Here is a 15,534-nt window from a genome sequence, read left to right as displayed (position 1 = left end):
CCATAGATTTCCTTATGTTATTCCGGAACATCAAGCAAGACACCACATACCGCTTTGGTCAAAGGTGCTTAGAAGAGAAGAAAATTTTGTTACAAGTTTCTTGTAATAACCTGCCAAAAGAAGCTACGAACCTTCATTGGTGTTGTGGGTTTTGACAAAGTCTTCACGGCCTCAGTCTCTTGTGTATCCACTCGGATGTCCTGACCCGAAATAATATGCCCAAGGAAAGCTACAGAGTTCAACCAGAGTTCATATTTAGAAAATTTTGCATACAACTTCCCTTCTTGTAAAACTCTGAGCATAGTACGCAGATGATCTGCATGCTCAGCATCTGAACGAGAATATACCAATATATCGTCAATAAATACAATTACGAACATATCTAAAAAAGGCCTGAACACTCGGTTCATTAAATCCATGAATACTATTGAGGCATTGGTCAGACCAAACGACATAACCCGAAACTCAAAGTGCTCATATCTGGTCCTAAATGTTGTCTTCGGAATATCTTTATCCTTAACCCTAACCTGATAGTACCTGGACCCCCCGTCTATCTTTGAAAACACTTGGCACCTTGCAACTAATCAAATAAATCATCAATTCTCTTTAGTGGGTACTTATTCTTGATCGTCACCTTATTCAACTGCCTATAATTAATACATATTCGTAAAGAACCATCCTCCTTTCTTACAAACAACACAGGTGCTCCCCACAGTGATGTACTAGATTTGATAAAACCTTTTTCCAAGCAAGCCCCTTAGTTGTTCCTTTAACTCGTTCAGCTCTGCAGGGGCCATTCTTTATGAGAATAGATATTGGATGAATATCTGGTAGTAGTAGGTCAATAAAAAACTCAATTTCTCGCTCTTGCGGAAGACCCGGAAGCTCATCGGGGAAAACTTCCAGAAACCCATTCACCACATGGATGGACCTAATGGTTGGTAACTCTACTTCCACATCCTAAACCCAAACTCAGTGATAATATAGTCCTTTCTGATCATCTTCCTTGCCTTGAGATAGGAGATAAATTTACATTTGGCAATGCAGTATTACCTTGCCATTCTAAAACAGGCTCTCCAGGAAACTGAAATCAAACCATCTTTGATCTACACTTGATATTAGCATAACAAGAGGCCAATACATCCTTACCTACTATATATCAAGTCCTACCCAACCGAACACCACGTATATTATCCTTGTTTATTATCAAATCTATCACGGGCCACTTCGGGCCACATCCATATATATAGGTAACAATATTAAAACATAACTTGCATAACTAATTTACAAAAAGGTTTATATACATAGCGGTCGACTAGGCCGTAGACATGTCATACCCAAAACTATATACGGGATAATGTCTTCAAAACCTCTAAGTAGGCATAACCATAATATATACAAGTCGGGATGGGGCTCTCTACGTCCTCATAAAACAACCTAACACATTTAGAACCCTGACTTGGTAATATTCTAAGAAGAGGTGGAAGTCACCAATCAAAAACTGACACTTGGAGGAAGTCTACAGTAGAGGGTCCTTGCCTCGTCCTATATAAAAACCTTGATCAGAAACACTTCGAAGCGGAACCTTCATATCCTTATCGATTACCTTCCTCCTCTTGGCCCGGCTACTATCCTCTTCCTCTACATATCCCATAACATACACTGGCGAACCTTGATTGATGGACTCCCAAGACTGTGGACTATCTGGAACCTCAGAAGAGCTGGTGTCCGCAAATGCCATGACATAATTTTGAGCCTGAGGGAATCCCGGTTGTGCCAATCCATGCATTACTCCCCTCATACCCTAATCAACAAGCTGTGATAATGAAACTAAGGGCCTTGGCAAGGGCGGAACTCCTCTCACCCCATCTACTGCCAGAGTGGTCGAAACAACTCGAACGAATGACTCATATGGATCCTCCTCAATAGAACCCATTATCTCCAATGGGTATGAATCCAGAGTATAACTTATCTCTCTTTCTAACACCTTCGTAGCCTTCTGACCCGTGCTAGTTGTTGTAGTCTTCGGAGGCATCACTGAAAACGTAACACATCGTTAGGAACATGAATGCTTATATCGCACGATCTAAGATAAGAAGAGAGGATAACATCCTATATGTCCTGTAACCTCCTGCCTATAAGTGTGGTGCACGACACACCCATAAACAAGACTCTACTAGACACGGTCTGTAGACAACCTTAGGATAGAACTGCTCTTATAAAACTTTTATCATGACCCAAACCGATGGGCGGTGACGGGTGCCTGAGTCCTATCTGTCAAACACCCCTAAGCATGTGTCTACGATATGAACCTGTATAACATCTGCTGCATTACGAAAATAACATATGTGAAAGAAACCTGCCATCAAAACATATGTACGTATACAGGAAGAATACAGTGGGCGAACCGGCAAGACTGCTATAGACAATTATACATCCAAAATTGAAAGCCGATAAGGCCACATACAACCCAACTAGACATACTGTCTACATACCACTAATAGAAACATAACTGTACAAAGACGGGACTGAGCCACGTCTTACCCATATATATATATATATATGTATCGTACCAAAACCAAAAGCAACTCCGGGTCAAGTGGAGCACGCCAACTCTCGTTGATCAAGAATCCTAGGAAGGGGGACCGTCAGTTTGCCTACCTGCACCTGCGGGCATGAAACGCAGGCTCCGTGAAATAAGGCGCTAGTACGAAAAATGCACTGAGTATGTAAGGCATGAAAATAAGTATGTAAAAGACATAGATGAGACATGGAATACAGAAATACCTTTAAACCTGAATAACTCTGTAAATTTTGAAACGTTTATAATATCATGCACATGCGTATAAATGTCGTGCCATGCATAGGTATGTGTGTACATAATATCATCAAGCCATTGAGGGCATCCCATCATATCGTCTCGGCCACTATAGGCAACATCATCAACATGTACCAGCTGATCAGGTGGTGGTGCGTATATAACGCCATAACCTCTTCCATATCCCATATACATATACATACATATATACGTGTATATAACGTCGTTTGAATCATATTTCAGCCACTGTGGGCAACATCATTATCATATACCAGCTGATCAGGTGGTGGTGTGTATAAAACGACGTAACCTGTTCCCATATCCCATATACATATATTTACATATATACGCGTATATAACGTCATCCGGTCATGGGAATGCACATGTGTAAATGAGTGAAATGCATGAAAAATACATAATAATCTCGATATTCCTTCTGGATAAACTTTTCCAATTGCGTATTATTCTGAGACCCATGAACAGAAGATATTAATAATTCTCATGGGGAATCAAGAATATAGACACCCCTACTATTTCTATGAATAGAGCAATTTATAGAAGAGTGTATTTTCTCGTTTCTTCAATATAATTTGGACCATGCCAAAAGAAAGAAGGGAGGGCTTTAACATACTTGTTCCTGGAATTACTTGAACAAATCTGCTTCTGCGAAATTTACACTGGATTTCTTTGAAATTGGACGAACTTCGCTTGGTCTTGAAATTTTGGAAAAATTATGATTTCAATTCTGTTGTTGAATGTTTTTTTGTTCTTAAAGACAAAGTGTCTTTTAAATGTTACCAAGAATCAGAAAGGAGTATTTTACTTAAGTTAATCAAGTCTTGCTAAAGTTATGGATTTAAAAATCTTGGTTGAAGATGTTCTGTATTCAATGGCTAATGTTTGGGTTATGGTTGAAGGGAGTCTTTGTGTAAGAATGATATTCATTCTAATGGGTTAGTCTTAGTGTATATGGAAGATTTTTAAAAAAGGAATTTTTACATTCCTATGTCATATAGTAAACTATATTACCCTAAATGTTCATGTTTAGTAAATTACCCTACCTACACAAGTTTTGTTAACAAAATATATACATTACATTCCACCTTAAAAGGCTCGCAATCCATTATTAGTGCTTTCAATTAAGGGATTTAGTTACACCATTTCTCCTTTTTTTCCTCCTCTTCTCTTTCCTTATGTTTCCACTCATATGTCACAATTCGGTGGATCTTTAAAATACCTATGAATTTTTCTGGGTCAACTGACTTGGTCTATGTGTTCTTGTTTGACTTTATCTCAGCAAAGACTATTCAACTGTGCATGTGCTATTGACTTACTATTAATGGAAGTCTCAATTGTCTATTGTCAACATGCTGACACCTATATATCTTTATCGTGCTCCCAACTTTCTTTTGCAAAGATTTGAAATTATTCCTAATCATCTTTATTATACAAAACTTGTGATTTGTTTATTGAAAACTTGTGATTTGTTTATGCATACTGATTTTGGAAGAGTGTCGTATCTGATTGAAATAATTTGGCTTCTTAATATATTATACAACTTATCTATAATTTTCGTATATTATTTCTACTCAGTTATATACAACTATAATATAATACTATTTAAATACAATTTTTATACAATGTTGTTCAACTTTCATACAATAGTTAAATGAATAAAAGAAAAATAAATAAACAACAAAATACAATTTTTCTACAATTTCTGCAATATAATGTATGTCATGTCTTCTTCTTCGAGTTTCAATCTGAAATTCAGCCAAAACCAAGTCTAATCTTCACCAAAACCCCTCAAAATATTGAGATATATACTCCAAACCATATTTCCAATTATTTGCAACAACACAAAATCCTAACAAATAATGATTTTTGAAAACCCAAAATCGAATTCAAAGCTTTTTAATGGTTGTCAATGGTGGAATTGCTGCTCTCTTTTCCTTTGCTTTATATTACTGAAATTTGGGATTGAGAGATAGAGAGAGATGTAGAGAGAATTCTCAATTCTTTGCAACATCCAATCCAAACAAACAATATTTTTTTAAAACCCAAATTCGAATTCAAAGCTTTAAATCTTTTTAATGGTTGTGAATGGTGGAGGGGTTACAGATTTTCGCTGGTTTTAGAAGAGGAAATAGTGGGTGATTGAAGAAGAAATCGTGGGGTGTGGTTTGATACGTGGGTGAGAGGGTGGGTTTGAAGAGAGAAACTTGGGGGGAGTGGGAATATACAATAGAGTTAAATTAGGAGACTAATTAATACCATTAAAACCCCTAAAATGTACATAAATGGTAATTAGGTATATAAAAGATAATTATATTAAAAGTTAAGCATGGGGTAATATAGTTTACTATATCGCATACAAATGTAAAAATTCCTTTAAAAAGTGTGAAATGTGACATTATGCCACCTAACCCCAAAAATGACTGAGTCATTGTTTGGAAGTGGCATGGCTGCCACGTTACTCTTTGAGGGGTGATTTTAATTTATCCACTTATTAGTTAACCGGGTAATATTTCATTACTCGATAATTAATCCATTACCCGCATAATTTAAAAATTATCACAAATTACTTAAAATTTTATTTATTTTCAAAAATACTTCATATATTACACTACCGTGGTCATATGGTACCTTGCATGGTACTAATTTATAATTATTGGATATTATCGCTCGACCCGTATTTTATCCTAATTGGCCATTGCCAACAAAACTCGTTTTCGTTAATTCGTGTACTCTTTATCCTTCATAACACTTATTCATCGCTTGTTATAAATAGCATAAGTACGTTAACATCAAGATGATCTCATCTCCGAGTCTATGTTGGTTAACTTGAAGGCGAAATTTTACGTACGAAAACGTGATGTAACACTAGTACTCCCTCTTCTCTTCTGCAGAGTTCGAAATAAATCCAGAAAGGTGGCGAGGGATGACCAGATCCAAGGGACTGCCGTTAGAAGTGGCACAAATATTAATAGATATCACCACTCACCAATTTACTGGTGCCTCGCCGGTCACTGACGAATGACTTGGGATGGGAAATGCCTGTTTTCTAGCACAAAATTCAAATTTATAGAACACAGTGCACCATGTTATTGCTACTCCCTTTTAGAAAAGAATATACATGATAAACCTTCAGTGCCTCTTCTCAACTCTCTGATGAACCTCTGGCACACATTCAAAGCCAGCAGAACGACTACAACACAAAAGAATGATGATAATCCTCAAATGACAGAACTCTTTTTTAAGACACATCTACAGCAATACGACATTTGATGAACTACAAACAATTAGTGCAAGCATTGGGATCACAAAAAGTAATCAGGAGTCTTCCTTGTGGTGTCAGGCTCTATCTGCCGTGGAGCTGGGTCAAACTGAAGGAAATTCTGCTCCATGTTTTCGCCTATTTCTAGAATTGCAGCCATGTTGCCACACCGGTAACAATAGTTTGGAGCACTAAATACTGTCACAACATTCTTATCCTGTTGAAGTTATAACAAATAGCATGTCAAATACAAAGTAATAACTAAAAAGCAGCAATTTCAACTTAAGTAGACACAAACGGTACATAGGTGTTTTTTTTTTAAAAATTTTAGTAGTTTGGTTAGTGGGGTTCACGAACCTGACACCAATTAAAACCCTCCATGACAAGCTGATGGGCTCTAGAAATCAGAGTAAGCCCATTGGTGTGGTTGAACTGAGATGCAATATCCTGTCCAAAGGTGTAACCAGCTCCTCGGGGTGATATTCCCCAACCACAACGATCATCTGGGTCAGACCACAGAAGATCGCACATTGGTCCTTCATGTGGAACCTGATAACCACAGTATGACTTAACTGATGAGGATCAGCAATGATAATGTGCATAGAACAAAAATCATGAAACGTTAGGAACAATGGAAACCACTGGGCCATAGACCACATGTTCAAGAAGCAATTTTTTTTATAAGGATTCAAGAAGCAATAAAACATACCATTGTTGTAAGATATACGCTATAGGTAAATATCAGAAGAAGTAAATGGAATAAATTCCCATCTCTAGCTATGAGGGAATTGAAAAGCAGATTCCTTCCCATAAAAAATAAACAATTAGTGACCGAGCTGCATTAAGACCTCTATGATACACTTCACATTTGCAAAGTGCCAGGACAAATAAGAAAAAAGAAAGGAAAACAGTAAACACTTAGACAATCTTTCTATTCAAGTCTTGGTCCTTAATTTGATTTTATATATCTATTGAACCTTACTGTAAACTATGCGCATACCACTTCCTTTTGATTAATACAACTACACCCTAATAACAAATTACTGTATCTATAAACTATATTGCAATGGGCTGAACCATCAATGGATATCAATTAAAAAATTAAAACTTTCGAGCGCAGATATTGATTATACTTAGCTATGTTGGCATGAGATGGAGCAAGCAGAAGAGCCAGTAGTATTACAAAAGAAAGCACTGTATTATCAAAGCATAAAAACTTTAAGCACACATAATACAATACCTCTTGTATACGGTCCAATGATCGTATATTGTCCAGCGTATCCAAAGAAGGGGAGAGTCCTCCATGTAAACAGAATATCTAAAACAAAAAGAAGAGTTAAGCTTGAAATATATTCAGCACTTCTCTTGAAATGAAAAGCGAGTAGAGTAACAGCTCAAACCTGACTCTCTATTAGTGCTGTCAGCGGGAGATAATCAAAAAGATCAGTGAAGTACTTCCAAACATTGGCATTTCCGTACTTCCTCAAGCATTCATCATAAAAACCATACCTGTCATGAAAAGAGGCAACTCAATAACACCATACATGACTGAGTTCAGTCATAGTCTTGCAGCCTCGGTAAACTGTAAATGGACAATGAATAGCAAAAGTAAATCCTCCTAGCGAACTGCCTATAGATATATCTCTTGATAACAACTGTCAAATGTCTGTTCTTTTTTTTCTTTCTTTGGATCAGCCTGTCAAATGTTATACATCTATCTGGTGGTTTAAAATGAAGCTTCAGCCAGACAAATTTGGCAAGGCACAAACAGGAAGTGTTTAATCCTAGACCTTAAAACTAGCTCCTCATGACCTTTCGCCACTGTTTTTCTTAGAAGGCATGACGTCTTGCCTGGACAAACTTAGCAATCATATCCTAAGCAAGAAAAAAATGAGTGGGAAGACAATGTCACTTTAGAAGCTTGGATGTTGAAAAGGGCAAAATTGTATTAATTAAAAGGACAAAGTATCACATGCTACCTGCTCACTCCAAAACCACTACCCCAGAGAACAAAGAAAGGAGAAGGTAGAGAACTAGCAGTTAATGCATCGAAATCATGTTATCAAACTGGAAGCACAAGAAAAGGATGAATGTGGATGGATATTTACCACAAAAGGAGAAGAATATTTTGGAGGATAAATGTTTCTTAATCTTATTAATAAGAGCAGCACTAAGATTTTCCTGTGATATTGACATCCAAAAATGCAAAAAAATAAAATAAAATAATCCCTTCTAATCTGTAGGAATTAATTAAGTCTAACACTGTTTCAGCCTCATGCATATAGTCCATTTTTTCTTTTTGTTTTGCACGGGTGTCCGAGTCTCTAAGAGCCCCGACTAATCCCAGGGGTGCACAGGCCCTCGGCAAGGAGTTTCCCGCAAGTGCACCACGGTTAATTCAGGTTTTACCCAGTCCGATGGCCCTCAGAAATTGTTTGCACCCAGTGTGTTTCGAACTTGAGACCTTGAAAGCAAAAGTATACAATTAAACCTGATCCTAAAATGGAGTCAGCTTTATATATGAAACCCCTCAGATTCTTTTCTTTATAATGGGTCCTGCATGGGGATGGAGGCTGAATGCTTTTTGGAGAAAAATAGAATTAAAAAAATAACTTCTGTACAAGGTGGCGGTGGTTGCTTTCTGATCAGTTCATTAGATATCTTTGTTAAAAGTATCCTTGGTTTAGTTGATATCGTAGGTTTAGTCCAGCTGATCAACTCAACCCATTCCAATTCCAAGATAGGCAGATAAACCGGTATCTTTTTTAAGAGGATGGGAGAGCCATTATGTAATCCTCTATAAAAACTGGTACCTTGTCATTGACATATTGCCTTTAAATAAGACTTTCAGAATACTAATAATAGATCACATCTCTTGTTGCCTGCTCTAAAGTCAGACGCCCTTCTTTCCAATTTACCTCTAGTAATAGCTCCTTTGATTGCTGATATATTGCTCATCTAGTCCAGATCTAAGACAACCATGGCGTAGTTATCCGTTCATTCAACAAGATACTCAATACCTGGGGATTCCTTAAAAGCAGAAGGCGTTATACTTGTCCCAGAATATGTCTGTGGGAGAGAGTTTATCACTGCCAGTAAATTCTAAGTAGAATGAACACTAAATAGACCTCCATCCCAACTCAAGTTCTCCTCTACATATTCTTTTTCTTTCTGGGAGGAGATGAGAAGTGGGAGAAGACCTACACTCAACACACACACACACACACATGCACGCGACACGTATCAGTAAGACCACACCCAAAACAAGGACATTTGACAAAACAGAAGTCAATATTTGAAGTTTCAGCACAAGCAAAAAGGAATAATGAAGTCACTTCTAAAGACACGATAATAAGATAGTTCCGCCAACTGAACCATTTTGAAAATAACACTACCCTGATATCTTACACGATGGGTGAAACAGTAACAAACGGAAACACATGTACCAACCTATCAGTCACCAACAACAACAACAACAATGACCCAATGAAATCCCACTAGTGGAGTCTGGGGAGGGTAGTGTGTACGCAAACCTTGACCTTACCCCTACCCCGAAGGAGTAGAGAGATGTACCAACCTATCAGTCACCAAATGATGCAGAAAAGACTATTTCCCCCCAGTACGTCAACTTATAGAGTTAATACTGTGAGCTATCAACTAAGTGCATAACACCCCTAAACTAAGATAAGTGCATCTGATATACATGTTTTCAACTTTCTAGATACTGTGGCATCACTGCCTATAAAAGTTCTATTTGTGTCCTCTTTGACGGGGTAGAGTGTAAAGCAGCTGAGCTTCAAAGTACAAAGAGATGAGGGAAAGAAGATAAGAAGCCGCGCGTGTACCCAACCGCATCTTCATAACAAACCAGATCATATAGTGCAACAGAAAAGTTAATTTTTCAATATGCCATTTTATGCACCTAAAACATGAATTATAATATTCAGGATCGAAAGAGTAAATGACTTACACTTGAGTGATTTGCCGGCTTTCATGGTTTCCCCTAAGAATCGTGATTCTATCTCTATACCGGACCTTCAGAGCAACCAAGAGTGTAACAGTCTCCACGGAGTAGTATCCACGGTCTGCATTTATTGAAATACCATTAATGATAGATGCAAATAAGCATCCATTGAAGAGCCTATTAATAATAGATGTTTATGGCAATATAATTTTCTCGCTGAAACTTGCATGCTTATATACTTGTCCAGCAGGGGAACCAATAATGCTAATATCAAGAAACAAAGGTAAAGTATGGGAAGATGAAACACATAGCTGTAGAAAAAGTGAAAGAAGAAATTAGTAGTAGCAGATGTTCTTGTGGCTAATGTAGTATGCAATCTTAACATGAAGGAACATATCTCAAATCCAAAAGTATTATTATTATTATAAATAGAAAAAGAAAAGAAAACCTTCAAAAGCCTTTGTCCTACAATATGATAGTAGAAAGGAAAATGTGCCAATTATTTATGAAACTAATGCAACCCTACAGTTTATGGATCCATAATTCCATATATTGACACATATACTTTATCAAGACATATAAAGTTAGAGTTCAGGGAACAAGCCACTTTGGCAGTATTGTGGAGAAAAACAAAGATAAATAGTAGGAAACGACTGCAGAATTCTGATACTACAACAACAACAACCCAGTGAAATCCCACAAGTGGGGTCTGGGAAGGGTAATGTGTACGCAGACCTTACCCTTACCTATATAAAGGCAGATAGGTTGTTTCCAGTAGGCCCACCACCACTCAGGAAAGATAAAAGGAAGAAGCAACAACAAGCAAACCTATCAGAAAATCGAAGCGATGATACAAGACTAACACTAAGTGGTGCAATCAGAAACCGAAGTGAAACAAACAACAAGTAATAACAGAAATCTAAAGAAAAAGAAACGCAAGACCAACACTGAGCAATGCACTCAAGCTATTGGAACACGCAAGGACAATGCTCGACTACCTAACCATCTACCTTAATTCTCAACCTCCACAACTTCCTATCTAGGGCCATGTCCTCACTAAGCTGGAGCATCGCTATGTCTTGCTTAATCACTTATTCCCAATACTTCTTCGGCCTACCTCTACCTCTTCTTGGGCCCTCTCAAGACTAGCCTCTCACACCTTCTCACTGGGGAATCTGTGCCTCTCCTCTTCACATGCCCGAACCATCAAAGTCTCGCTTCTCGCATCTCCTCCTCTACTGGGACTACGCCCACCTTGTCCCGAATAGCCTCATTTCTAATTTTATCTAACCTGGTATACCCGCACATCCATCTCAACATCCTCATTTCAGCCACCTTCATCTTCTGGACATAAGAGTTCTTGACTGGCCAACACTCAGCCCAATACAACATAGTCAGTCTAACCACTATTCTATAGAACTTACCTTTAAATTTTGGTGGCACATTCTTATCACACAAAACACCGAAAGCGAGCTTCCATTTCATCCACCCCGCCCCAATACGATGTGTGACAGCATCGTCAATCTCCCCATTCCCTTGTATAATTGACCCAAGGCACTTGAAGCTCTCTCTCCTAGGGATGACTTGTGAATCAAGCCTCACGTCTTCGTCCAATACCTGAGTTACTGAACTTGCACTCCAAGTATTCTGTTTTGGTCCTGCTCAACTTGAAACCTTTAGACTCTAGGGTCTGCCTCCAAACCTCTAACCTCTCGTTAACACTGCCTCATGTCTCGTCAGTCAGTATGATGTCATTTGTAAATAACAAGCACCACAACACCTCTCCTTGAATGTGGCGCGTGAGGTGCGATGATCACCCGGCAAAAAAAAAAGGGGCTGAGCGCTGACCCCTGGTGCAACCCCATCACAACTGGGAAATGCTCCGAGTCCCCTCCCACTGTCCTCGCCCGAGTCTTAGCTTCATCATACATGTCCTTAATAGTCCTAATGTAAGCAACAGGAACACCTCTAGCCTCCAAATATCTCCACAGAACCTCCCTCAGCACTTTATCGTAGACCTTCTTTAAGTCGATGAACACCATATGTAAATCCCTCTTCCTCTCTCTATATTGCTCCATCGATCTCCTAACAAGGTGGATAGCTTCCGTAGTTAATCATCCTGGTATAAATCCGAACTAGTTCTCGGAAATAGACATAATCCTCCTTACTCTTAGCTCCATTACCTTCTCCCATACTTTCATTGTATGGCTTAGTAGCTTGATACCCCGATAGTTATTGCAATTTTGGATATCACCCTTGTTTTTGTATAAAGGGATCATCGTACTCCATCTCCATTCTTCGAGCATCTTCGTCGTCCTAAAAATGACATTAAATAACCTAGTGAGCCACTCCAGGCTAGCCCTACCCGCGCTCTTCAAAAATTCCACCGGGATTTCGTCTGGCCCGGTCGCTTTTCCCCTGCTCATCTTGCGCATAATCCCCTCTACCTCCTCCAGTATTATACACCTACAATACGCAAAGTCTACAATACCCAAAGTCTCTACGACTCTCGGAATGATCCAAGTCATTCAATATAATGCTCTTATCCCCTTCCTCGTTCAAGAGTTTATGAAAGTAAGTTTTCCATCTCCGTTGAATAAGTGCCTCATCCAACAAAATTCTACCTTCCTCGTCTTTGATGCACTTCACTTGGTCCAAGTCCCGGGATTTCCTCTCTCTCACCTTGGCTAACTTGTACAACTTTTTATCCTCATCTTGCCTCATTCTGATGCACAATTGAAATTGGTATGTTAAATTTCTTACTGAAAGAGAACAATGTCGAGGCTTTTAATGAGTACTTCAACTAACGGAAAAAAATTATATGAAAAGGAAGTCCGGAAAGACAAATCCTCACAGCTAATAGATTTTAGTGGCTTATTTCTCTAACTTTCGACTCTGAGAAAAGATTATCCAACAACCAAGATGCTTACTTTCAGGAATAACCTGCACTCACACTTACGAAGGATTCTGGAAAAGGACAATATCTACATAGACGACAAGCTACTAAATTGTCAGGTAATGAAAGCATAACTCCTAACTCATTTCAGCCATCATCTTTTTGATGGGCCAAATTTTTTTTCCACACCTAACGTACGGCAAGTGCCAAGAGGATGTTATAAAACTTTGACCAATTCAGACATCTTAAGCTATTGAAATTCGCTTAATGGAGAGAAAAGTCTTCCATATTCACCTCCTATCAAGGCTGGTGTCTTACTTTGTCAAGTTTCCAATCACCAGCGCATTAAAAACTTGCATCTCAATAATGATTCATTAGTAAAGCCTCACCATTTGTTATCAAACAACATGTGCTGAATATATATTGTCAAAACAAGGAACGACACATGACAGTAACTCAGCCATCGATGAATGGCATCACAATCATTTATGTCTTGAATGATTGAGCAATGAAATGCAAAATTTCTCTTAGGCAGAATCATTCGTGAGATGTTCACACTTGAAACAAACTACAGATATTCAGTATAAAAGCTACACATCACTCTATACAATGTTGCACAACCTACACCATTCTTCAAGAGATACTAACACTAGCACTGTTTGTATTTGCACTTTCCATTCATGTCAACAATTGCGATGCCAAATTTATTACATACATGAGAAAATCAAAAGGCAAGCCATGACGAAACTAGCAATTACCACTCGATCTGGGTGCTAAACAAAGCATAGCCTGCCAGACAGATAAAAGAGGAGGATTGTTGTAGACTGAAACACTAGGTGATTTCTTCCCACATAATCCTTGGTGGGCAGAGTTAACCTACCCGATACTTGTGCTAGTTGGAAGTAGAAGGTACCCGATAGAATAGTCAAGGTGGCAAAAGCTGCCCAAACACCACCATCATAAGAAAACAAAAAAAATAGTCTAAATGTAATGAATCCTCTAAATAAATGGGTACCTAGAAGTCATATATAGCTGGGCCTAACTAGTTTAGGATCGATAGATAACCAAACCTTAACTTTTACAATTCAACACGAAATTCACAGCCCTACTAAATTCCAAAACCATAAAATCTCCGAAAATCCAAAACCATTACCAAAATCTCAAAAAACTCACCAACATAATCGCCCATGAAGAGATAATTGGTATCGGGAGCATTTCCACCAATCCTAAAAAGCTCGATGAGATCGTAGAACTGTCCATGAATATCACCGCAAACAGTTACTGGACATTTCACCGGCTGCACATTCCATTCCTCCACAAGTATAGCCCTCGCTTGATCACACAGTATCTTCACCTCCGCTTCCGCCAGCGGCTTACACTCCATCAATTGCTCGATCTGCCGATCTACATCCGCGTTCGAAGGCATTTTCCTCGCCAATCTGCAAATTCCTAGCTTGATTAATTTAGCAATAATCAACCAAAGATCAAACGGGAAAATATTAATTAATTCGAATTTGCGTACCGGAGATTAAATTTAAGCTGAAAACAATTCAAAAATTACAGCCGATTTAGCATCGGAATATGTAGGATTAGGGTTTCAATCACCCAATTATCTCCTATTTCTGATATTTGTCTCCATTCATATGAATTTCTTTTTTTTTTCCTAAATTCTCTTTGAAAATGTAACAAAAGATTTCGTAATTAGAATTATTTTTTGTGTATAGGATCTATTTTTATATGTTTGTCTCTATTATCAAAGTGTTGTATGTGTCTTTGTGTGTAAGGTGAAAATAGAGAAATGAAATTCAGAAATGGAATGTAAAATGAAATTCAAATGACATGAAATGAAATGGAGATGCACGTCAATTTTGGGAAAATCGACATTCCTCTCCGGTGGTTCCGCCACGTCAAAATATGAGTTCTCTGGTGACACGCGTCAGCTAGTGAATAGCTTATACATTTTTTATTCACACTCAGATATTTGAGAAAATAGTGAAAAAAATCTTTGTTGTTATAGTAGTAAAATAAGAGTATGAATTAATTTTTCTTTTTTGTTACTCAACCCATTGGGAATGATTGCTAAGGGTATGTGTAAAGAAAATTAGACGCAAATAGCCATTTTTAAAAAATTTATGACTAAATCGCTCATTTTGTTGAAAAATAACCGAAAAAATTTATTATCTGGACGCTCCTTCCCTTCTTATGCTCAAGCTGCACCTAAAGCCCTCCCCCTTTGTCTTTTTTTCCCTTATTTTTTCTTTTGTTATTCACTTTTTTTTCTCCTCTTTACTTTCTTTTATTTTTTCTTATTTTCTTGTTATTATTTTACTTTATTTTTTCTTTCTATAAAATATTGCATTATTTTCAAAAAAAATTGTAGTTATTTTTTCGTTTCATTTTTTTTTTTTTGGTTATTTTTTGTTTTTTCTAGTAACAATCCTGCACTCTTTTTTCACTTTATTAATTTTTTATGATTTTTTGTTGTGTTTCTTTATTTTTTAAAATTTTATTCTTTCCAGTAAAATCTATTCCTCCAAAATACTTTTCACTTTTTTCACTTTCTTTTAGTTTTTTCATTT

At 37.7% G+C, this 15,534-nt stretch overlaps 1 protein-coding gene across 1 annotated transcript; it reads right to left on the bottom strand.

Moving 5' to 3' along the window:
• Positions 1 to 5,878: 5,878 nt before the first annotated feature.
• Positions 5,879 to 14,722, bottom strand: LOC104245928 (serine/threonine-protein phosphatase PP2A-2 catalytic subunit). Its single transcript, XM_009801640.2, has 7 exons — positions 14,478 to 14,722; positions 14,129 to 14,394; positions 10,066 to 10,180; positions 7,496 to 7,604; positions 7,336 to 7,413; positions 6,453 to 6,644; positions 5,879 to 6,312 (listed from the first exon to the last, which is right to left on the bottom strand). Exons 2-7 carry the CDS (start codon positions 14,379 to 14,381, stop codon positions 6,139 to 6,141), a joined length of 921 nt encoding a protein of 306 aa, XP_009799942.1. The 5' UTR covers positions 14,382 to 14,394; positions 14,478 to 14,722; the 3' UTR covers positions 5,879 to 6,138.
• Positions 14,723 to 15,534: the final 812 nt, after the last annotated feature.

The sequence above is a fragment of the Nicotiana sylvestris genome, chromosome 4 (assembly GCF_000393655.2).
Source record: "Nicotiana sylvestris chromosome 4, ASM39365v2, whole genome shotgun sequence".
NCBI classification, from domain to species: domain Eukaryota; kingdom Viridiplantae; phylum Streptophyta; class Magnoliopsida; order Solanales; family Solanaceae; genus Nicotiana; species Nicotiana sylvestris.
Note: the sequence above shows the minus strand (reverse complement) of the source record. Positions and strands in the feature narration are given on the sequence as shown.

Bases quoted from the DNA above. Each gene is read 5' to 3' on its own strand.
- LOC104245928 (XM_009801640.2), bottom strand. From the start codon at position 14,381: ATGCCTTCGAACGCGGATGTAGATCGGCAGATCGAGCAATTGATGGAG. The intron at 7,414-7,495 runs GTTTGAGCTGTT...TTTTTGTTTTAG, and splicing joins CAGCACTAATAGAGAGTCAG to ATATTCTGTTTACATGGAGG. The intron at 6,313-6,452 runs GTTCGTGAACCC...TAACTTCAACAG, and splicing joins AGGGTTTTAATTGGTGTCAG to GATAAGAATGTTGTGACAGT.